The sequence below is a fragment of the Sturnus vulgaris genome, chromosome 7, assembly GCF_052056855.1.
Source record: "Sturnus vulgaris isolate bStuVul1 chromosome 7, bStuVul1.hap1, whole genome shotgun sequence".
Classification (NCBI taxonomy): domain Eukaryota; kingdom Metazoa; phylum Chordata; class Aves; order Passeriformes; family Sturnidae; genus Sturnus; species Sturnus vulgaris.
Genome location: NC_142249.1, coordinates 42,030,662 through 42,040,144, shown reverse-complemented (window position 1 = coordinate 42,040,144; position 9,483 = coordinate 42,030,662). Strand labels below are relative to the sequence as shown.

Genomic DNA, 9,483 nt, shown 5'->3' with positions numbered 1-9,483 from the left:
ACCATGGGGGAGGTGAGCCGGCTGATAACAAGACAAAACAAAGCTTCACTCTCAGAGTCAGTCCTGGAAGCACAGGACATAATACCAAACATAATCAGGACACATGATTGGAGATAGAAACACCATAACATCACCCTAGGACAGACAGTGACCGGGACACAAGGATCCCACGGGAAACAACGGCACAGGGAGCACCACAGAGGCACAGAGAAGGACGGAGAAAAGACAGAGAGTGCCAAACACACAGCAAGGACTGAGGGGTACCATGACAAAGAGGGAACCCAGGAGCCAGAGAGGAAGCGAGCACAGCCCGTGCGGGGCGGGCAAAGACGGGCAAGGAGCAGCACAGGCACGGAGACAGAGAGGCACGGCCAGCAGGACAGAGGCTCACCAGGAGAGGGGCACAGGAAGGGAGGAGCACCGGGCAGCGCTCCTTTAGGACAAGAATATTCACACACACAAGCAATTCCCTCATTTGCACCTCATTCTTATTTCACACACCGCCCCCCCCCCCCCCCCCCCCCCAATAAAAAATTCAGCTCATAGCACAGGCAGCTCTGGCTTTTCCCTGCACAGTATTTCTACCAGGGACCTGGGCACAGCACGCGGTCGCGAGTCACCTGAATCAATCCTGATTTAACATTTCAAAGCTTCTCCTTCTGGCACTGCACCTTCTCAGACCCGGGCTGCCATGTTCCACTCCCCTCATGGCCAAATTCAAGAACAACTGTTGCCATTCTGCAGAGAATTCCCAATATGACTCACATGTTATCAGTGGGCAGAAAACTCTTTGGGCTTCAGTTCCACCTCTCACCTGTTCCACGTGGAGGGAGGACAGGCATTTGTCACACATCACAGCAGCAGTGATGGATCAAGGCTTGCTTTTTTTTTTTTTTTTTTTTTTTGATTGAATAAAAGGGTAAGAAAAAACAAACCAGGTCTCATACAAATGTCTTGAAACACCATTAAAGCTTTTTAAACCCAAGGAGACCATCGTGATTCCTGACTTCAGTCTTCTATTCATACTGGTTTTGGCATCATGAAATCAATCAGAGTCTTTAAAGAAATACTAAATCATCATGACTAAACCCCGGGCTCCTGGTCATTTGCACTTACAGCCCCTTGTAGGAAGCTCTCCAGCCTTTTTTTCCCATCCTACGTTGGACAGAGGATGGCTGTGAACCGCACGCCTCCGCACAAACAGTCCTGCCGGTTCCTCAAAAAGTTTAAAATGCCTGTGATAAAAATGATAGAAAGTAATACTGCCTCTCAGACTGTTCAAGAAATGGGAAGTTGGACTTTCAATGTCCCACTGAGAGATGCCAAATAAAAGCTTCCCCATGAGCTCGCACAGAGTAGTAACATTTCTTGGACGAAACTAAACTAAGATTTTTTTTTGACCAAACAAGATAGGTCTGTATGAGAACAGCTCAGGAGGCTTTCAGGGCTCGCAGTGATGCTGGCAGAGCACAGAACGTTAAAGATGAAGTCTTAACTCCCTGAATTAATGCCCTGTGGTAGCCAAAACTTTTTGCAAAGACACATAAGACTTGCTTCTCCTTGTTTCCGAGTTCCCAAGCCATCCTGTAATTCGTCACCTGCACTAGTGCAGACCAATCTGCCGTGGGCAAGGAACAGATCCGGCTCCTGAGCTCCAAGCCACGTGTCCCCGATGGAAACCCAAGTCAGGAATACAAAAACACCTGTGGAAGAAAGACGAGAGAAAAATCAGAAGACACAGATATTCTTCTATTTCCACACAGAAATACTGAGCCAAGCTGTTTACCTCTGGGACTCTGTTTTCAAACAGCTCCCCAACTCTGTTCCTAGATGGAAAACGTGGAGTGGCTTTGCCCATGCAAAGCCAATGAGCCTCCTCACAAGAAGGAACAAACCAGTTTCCTGCTAAATCAGACACCTGGAAATCTCACCTGTCACATGCTGTCATGGACCAGCAAGAGGGATCAGCATCCAGGCCCACGTGGACTTGTTCATTCCTGGCTTCTAATGCAGCAGGGACAACAGCACTGAAGGGAAATGATCACGTCTTCATTTAAAGAGAACCCAACTTCTTCATCAAAGCCATCACTGTCCTCGATCAGGACATCCACCATATCCAGGACATCTAATAAGTGAAGAAAAACATCAAAGCAAGAATCCAGACTAACAGGAAAAACAACAGACGTAGAATGCAACACTCCAGGAATACAAGGCATCTTTTTAATTCTTTTTAATAAAAAAAAAAAAAAATTAAAAAAAAGTATGAAAGCCACATTTGTCACACAATACAACGTTAAGTGCAACCCCTAAATTACAGCTGAACCTTCACTCTGCCTTTCAATGCTGCTGTCCAGCACGGAGCAGCTGTGGCTGCTCCTGGATCCCTGGATGTGTCCAAAGCCAGGCTGGACACTGGGGCTTGGAGCAGCCCGGGCTACTGAAAGGTGTCCCTGTTCATGGCAGGGCTGGAACTGGATGAGATTTAAGGAGCCTTGCCGGCCAAACCACTCTGGGATTCCATGACTCTGTCAACAGTCCCAGGCAGAAGGGCTAGATTTCCATTTGAGTTCAAAAACGCTGCTGCAAGAGCATGAAGAGAGATTTCAAATACCGTTCAAGTGGCACAACCACGGCAGAAATTACTTTCAGAGGTAAAGCGGCAACTTGGCAATTCCACTTCGACTTCTGATACCAAGAACACGTGGAGAGCTGAATCCTGGAGGGCCCTTACTTAACAGGATTGCCAGAGTTATCCATCCCCAGTTTGCTGATTAGGGCTAGAAAGTGTATCCCCAAGTCATGGAGTTGGGATGTTGACAGGTTACCACATACCATCAATGTGAGAGACGGGGATGCTGATGTTATCAGAGTCCTGTTTAAACAGAGCCACCTGGAGCGTGCTGGCTGCCTGAACCAGGTCTGCTGCCTTGTCAGTGTAGGGACAGGGGTTGGCCACCAGCTTCAGCAGGATCTGTCAGCAAAGGTGGGGAGAAAGGTAAGTGCACCTGCTGGCTGGCAAGTGCAGGGGAACCACACGGTACTGAGAACGACCACGTGCTGAAAGCTGGGCAGCTTTTATGAGGACAACTTCCATAGCACTTCTGCAGGATTCTGTCTACAGTTCCTGCTCTACAGGCCACACTGATGGAAAAACAAAAACCCACCACAACTTGGCACCTAGATTGCGACCACACACCGAGTACCTGGGCAGACCACAGTGGAGGCAAAGCACTGGGCATTCAACATCCTGAAGAGTAAACAGCAAGTGTCACCTTTCCTTGTCAAGGACCACCATCTACTGAGCTCTGATAATGTTGGCACCTAAAGAGGAGATCAAAGCTACCCACACCTACACCACTCTACCCTTACACCGACAATGCTGTAATAACAGCTGATCTTTTTGGATTTCATTTTCCTACAAATCATTTGGCTGCCCTCCCACTGAACACAAGAAGGATGCCACCTCCGTATAAAGAATCCCAAACAAGGCTTTTCTCAGAATTCATTCGCTGGTCTTTGACAGGTTTCTCAACAATAGCAACAAGACCTCCAGTTTCCACTAACACTATTCTTTGCATTTTTTTATCCAGCTGATTTGAACACCGTTACCTTTTCCAAAAACTGAATCACTGCTTCCTTCTGGTCTTCTTTTGTATTATCCAAGTGCTCCAGCCAAATTGAAAGCTCCTTCCACGTGTCCTCAAACGCTCCACTGTCACGTAAAACCTGTCCAGGAAACAAAGGAGGAGGTGTGTAAATAAACCTCAAAACACCTAAAATACAAAACCCCGAGGGATGCAGATCTTTTTCTATAGTTACCTTCATGCTTCCTTCTTTTAGGAACGAAAAGAAGAGCAGGTTGATGAGGAGTCGTATCTGCCGCTCTCCTCACCCTCAGTTCAAGAGGCTCACTAGGGGGACTTCAGCTGCATAGTGGACAATAAAAATCCTACTTCTGTAATTTCTGGAAAGCAGGTTATACTGCTTTCAGAGGGCCGTACAGCTTTCTATCATTACAGGCAGTTAAAAAAAAAAGAAAAAAGCACCTTCAAAATAGCCTGTAGGGGAGTTTTAGAAAACTACCGATGAAACAGAGGAAAATCATTGCTAAATTAAACCTGAATCAGGCTACTTGTACTTAAAGCAATCAGGCAGAGGGATGAACAGTCACATAAATGAGCAGTGGGCTGTGACCACAGCAAGGTCCAGAGAGAAGTGCAAGTTGCTGGGGGTGGTGAGGAAGACCAACAAGTCCCACACCCTAGAGACAGGCTTTGACGTGCCTAGAAACTTCCCCCCGCTTTCCTGCTCTCCAAATTCAGGCCCTGACTGCGAGCACCCAAACTCGGTGACCCCGAGCTCCAGCTCTACAAGCAAGAAAGGAGGAGGGAGAAGAGGAAGGAATCCGAGTGACACCAGGGTTCAGCTCCCTCCCCCTAAGGCCCAGCAAGAGAGGAAACCTTGCCCAGCTTCCCGACCCTGGCACCTACGTTGGACGACTGCAATTACACAGGATGAATCTGTGCCTTTGCTCCTCTCCACACATCAAATACAAGGAAGCCATCACAACTCATTTGTTCTACAGTTACTCCGTGTACAACACCAGCAGCTCTAAAAACAACTGCTGCTCACATCAATCTGACAGGGGAATTCATTTAAAGCAAGAAAACATGAAGGAAAAAGGATTCATTATAATATAAGCGACTATTTTTGGCAGGGTCTGGAAACAGAAATGCACCTGCAGCTCTCACAAAACCAGGCAGGAACAGAATGTGAAATCCAAAAACGAGCCTTCAGTTACATGGCACTGTGCAGAAAAGTAAGTCCTTACCATCTATTCTTAGCAGCCTTTCTGCTGACGGAACTGCCCCAACTTCCCTGTTCCTGCTTTCCCTTCAGAGAAAATGCAAAGGACTGAAGTGGAAAGTGGACACAGGAACAAGTCAAGCAGTCCATGTTCCCACCTGGCAAAAGAATCCAAAACCATCAGAAAAACGGCACATTTTGAGCAGCTTTCGGTTGAGACATTCATTGCTGGGAGACCAAGTGAACCTGCCTTTAATCCCTTGCAAGGATCAAGGGCCACTAAACCCGAATTCAGTCACTGTAACTGGATTTTTTTCTTGGCAGGACAGTCTGGTTGCATTTATTCCTTATTCCTAGGGGTAAATCTCTACCCCTACTTAGGTAACTAAAGGATGTCCTCTTTGAATAAGGTGCTAAAAACAGCGGCCTCTGGTGTCTGGTGGACTTCGAGCTGACCAGCTTTTTCTCAAAAGTCAAATAACTAATTTAAATATGCAGAGGGAGATGCTAATTTTCAAGACAAAAAGTACTCCTTGCATCAAAGCTGGTATCAGACAATAACAGAGAGGACTACTCTGCAGGGCCAGAGGAAACCGGAGAAGACTTATGAAAGGCTAGAGTGCTGAAGTACAGATTAAAGAAACGCTGATAAAAAGTAAAAATCCAAAGCAATATCTTCTTGATCAATGTCAAGACCTTTGCAGGCACCAACTGCACTGATTTATTACAGTATCAGAATTCATTCAGCCTCGGGGGGGTGCGTAAACACGACAGACATTTTCTTTGCTCTTTCATCAACTGCTGCAGTGAAGTCCGTTCACAGCATTGATTTCTGTCAAATATTTCGTTACTAGCCGGTTATCTGACAGCAAATTTCAACAAGAGTCACAGGAAAGGAGACTGGTGACCACACAATCCTGCAGCAAAGGTAACTGCTTCAAGAAAAAATCGTACAATCCTGAAATTTCAGGCCAGTGGGATAGAGCGAATATCCTGATATTTCAATTCCAAAGCTTACCTTAATGGTCTCGGGCTCCGGGGCTTGGAGGGGGGGTCGGTTCGGAAGGGCCGCCTCCGGAGGAGGGGATCCCGGGGGGAGTCAGGGGCCCGGGGAGGGGGGCGAGGCGGAGGGAGAGGAAAAAGAGGAAGATGAGGAGGAGGAAGAAGGGGGAGAGGGTTTGAGAGGAGGGGAAGCCCAAATCCGTGCTGTGTGCGGAGCTCCGACAGCACGCTGCAGCCCGCAGCTCAGTGTGAGCACGGGGCAGAGGAGGCGATTTCTGGGCATTCAATCACCCTGAGGCGGGCCCGGCACCGCCCCTGCAGCACCGTCCCCAGCACAGCTCGGTACCGCTCCGGGATCACCCGGCCCCGCCCCCGGTGCCGCCTGGGACCACTGGGGACCGCCCCTAAAGCACCGCCCCGGCCCCGCCCGGTCCCGTCCCCGGGACCTCCGTGCCCCGCCTCGCCAAGCCCCGGCTCCGCCCCGAGCCTGCCCGGGCTGCGCCGGGACCATCGCTGGCGGCCCCGCCCCTCTTCCCCGGGCCGAAGCGGGCTGAAGGAGATGTCCGCACGATTGGAAACGCCGCCGAAAATCGCACCCGTGGGATCGGTGTCGGCGTCGTGCGCAGGCATCCCACTAGAGCGAGCGGGCTCCTTGCTGTGCCACCCTCCTTTTGCAGCCAGAGTTAGAAGGTCGGGGAGCGACACCCGAGCCGCCATCTTGGGAGAGGCACGCGCGCAGTACCGCGCTCTGCCCACAGGGTGGCGCTTGGGAGACAGGCAAGGGATGGAATCAAGGAGTGTCCCAATCCTTGAGGAAATCCCCCTGAATGAACGCCCCAAAAAACCCCGACCAGAACTGAGAAACCTCCTGCCTCTGTATGAGTGCAAAGGGTGTGCAAGGAGTGTGCAAATAGTGTGCATTAGCAATCGATCGGCAGGCATTGGCAATCGACCGCCGATCTAATCGATCGGCAGGCATTGGCAATCGATCGCCGATCTAATCGATCGGCAGGCATTGGCAATCGATCGCCGAGCTAATCGATCGGCAGGCATTGGCAATCGATCCCCGAGCTAATCGATCGGCAGGCACGATCAATCGATCGCCGATCTAATCGATCGGCAGGCATTGGCAATCGATCGCCGATCTAATCGATCGGCAGGCATTGGCAATCGATCGCCGATCTAATCGATCGGCAGGCATTAGCAATCGATCGCCGATCTAATCGATCGGCAGGCGCGATCAATCGATCGCCGATCGAATCGATCGGCAGGCATTAGCAATCGAGCGCCGATCGAATCGATCGGCAGGCGCGATCAATCGATCGCCGATCTAATCGATCGGCAGGCATTAGCAATCGATCGCCGATCTAATCGATCGGCAGGCGCGATCAATCGATCGCCGATCTAATCGATCGGCAGGCATTAGCAATCGATCGCCGATCGAATCGATCGGCAGGCGCGATCAATCGATCGCCGATCTAATCGATCGGCAGGCATTAGCAATCGATCGCCGATCGAATCGATCGGCAGGCATTAGCAATCGATCGCCGATATAATCGATCGGCAGGCGCGATCAATCGATCGCCGATCTAATCGATCGGCAGGCGCGATCAATCGATCGCCGATCTAATCGATCGGCAGGCGCGATCAATCGATCGCCGATCGAATCGATCGGCAGGCATTAGCAATCGATCGCCGATCTAATCGATCGGCAGGCGCGATCAATCGATCGCCGATCTAATCGATCGGCAGGCATTAGCAATCGAGCGCCGATCGAATCGATCGGCAGGCGCGATCAATCGATCGCCGATCTAATCGATCGGCAGGCATTAGCAATCGATCGCCGATCTAATCGATCGGCAGGCGCGATCAATCGATCGCCGATCGAATCGATCGGCAGGCATTAGCAATCGAGCGCCGATCGAATCGATCGGCAGGCGCGATCAATCGATCGCCGATCTAATCGATCGGCAGGCATTAGCAATCGATCGCCGATCTAATCGATCGGCAGGCGCGATCAATCGATCGCCGATCTAATCCATAGGCACGCATTAGCTATCGATCGCCGATCTGATTTTTCCCGCCATTTTTCATGGATTTTTTCCCCCATTTCTTACTGATTTTTCCCCAATTTTTCATGCATTTTTTCCCGCAATTTTCGTGGATTTTTTCCCATATTTTCCCCATTTCTCACTGATTTTTTTCCCACATTTCTCAATGATTTGTTTCCCCAATTTATCAAAGATTTTTTTTCCCCATTTCACCATGATGTTTCCCCCATTTCTCACTGATTTTTTCCCCCATTTCTCACTGATTTTTTTCCCCCCATTTTTCCATGGATATTTCCCGATTTTCCCCCCCATTGCTCACTGATTTTTGCCCCCATTTCTCTCTGAATTTTCCCCCCATTTTCCATGCATTTTTCCCCCATTTATCACTGATATTTGCCCCCATTTCTCTCTGAATTTTTCCTTCCATTTTTCATGCATTTTTCCGCCCATTAATCACTGATTTTCTCCCCATATATCACTGATTTTTTTCCCCATTTCTCAATTATTTTTTCCCCCACTTTTCCCCGTTTCTCACTGATTTATTCCCCCATTTTTCATGGATTTTTTTTCCCCCATTTCTCACTGTTTTTTTTCCCCATTTTTCAAAGATTCCCCCCCCATTTTTCACTGATTTTTCTCCATTTCTCACTGATTTTCCCACCATTTTTCATGTGGTTTTTTTCCATTTCTCACTGATGTTTTACCCCATTCTTATTACCATTCTCATAGCTCTATTTTATATTTATACATATTCTTATATTTGCATTATTTCTGTTATACACTAGATTTTTCATAGATATTTGCTACTTATATTTCATTATATTTTACATGTATACCAATCTATTTCTATTCTTTATATTTTATTTTTATATTAGCTATAAAAACCGTGCCTCTACCCAAATAAAAAGCATTTAAACATTCCTTTTAGACTATATTTAGGTATTTTTTATGGTTCTGTTTTTCATGCATTCTACACCCACCCCTCCCTGTCAATGTTCTGGCACCCAGCATGACCCCCCCCCCCCCCCCCCCATGCCCGACTCACCTGCTCCTCCAGCGCAGCCCGGCTCCCTTTCCCAGGGACCTTGGGGTGCCCCAAACCACGTCGGAGCCCCCAGTCTCCACACCCTCCCCCTCCGTAGGGAACGGGAATGGGATGGGGAGCACACAGGACAAGAAAGGAACACAAAAGACACACTGGACAGAGAGAAGAAAAGGGCTGGAAGCTGGATATGAGGATGAAAGTGGAGCAGCAACAAACCTCAGGACTCTTGACTAGAGAGTGTGGCTGCTGAACGTCTCAAAAAAAACCCCCAGCTCCAACACAACATGCTGTGCTCACGGCTCGGCCTGGGACTCATCAGTGAACATCTCTCTCTTGCCAGGGCCATAAAGCCCCCGAGAAAACACGAGGTGAGGTTGATGTGCTCCGGCTTTGCTCCTGCTCAGCCCTAACCCCCAGCCCCTGCTGCCAGTGAGCACCCTGATCTCTGAACCTCTTCTCAGCTTGTTTGTACGCTTCCAAATTCCTTCCTCTTTCTTCAAGCTTCATCTGTTTCCTGGCATTGGGAGAATGACAAGTGTTTAGCACAGCGCAATGAATACAACAGTCTCATTTTCAGAA

The 9,483-nt window shown here is 48.9% G+C and overlaps 1 protein-coding gene across 4 annotated transcripts; it reads right to left on the bottom strand.

The window, feature by feature from the left end:
* Nucleotides 1–887: 887 nt before the first annotated feature.
* On the bottom strand, nt 888–6,201 carry LOC148223265 (nucleolar pre-ribosomal-associated protein 1-like). Of its 4 annotated transcripts, XM_088168519.1 has the most exons (7): nt 5,825–6,201; nt 3,820–3,926; nt 3,610–3,726; nt 2,833–2,971; nt 1,932–2,125; nt 1,599–1,703; nt 888–1,235 (listed from the first exon to the last, which is right to left on the bottom strand). In XM_088168519.1, the coding sequence occupies exons 2-5, from the start codon at nt 3,823–3,825 to the stop codon at nt 1,992–1,994; spliced, it is 396 nt and encodes a 131-aa protein (XP_088024645.1). In that variant the 5' UTR covers nt 3,826–3,926; nt 5,825–6,201; the 3' UTR covers nt 888–1,235; nt 1,599–1,703; nt 1,932–1,991. The 4 variants fall into 4 exon arrangements, 3 of the variants coding, with proteins under 3 accessions (XP_088024645.1, XP_088024644.1, XP_088024643.1); XR_015804953.1 differs by lacking the exon at nt 3,820–3,926; XM_088168518.1 differs by lacking the exon at nt 5,825–6,201 and having other exon boundaries at nt 3,820–4,444.
* Between the last annotated feature and the right edge of the window lie 3,282 nt (nt 6,202–9,483).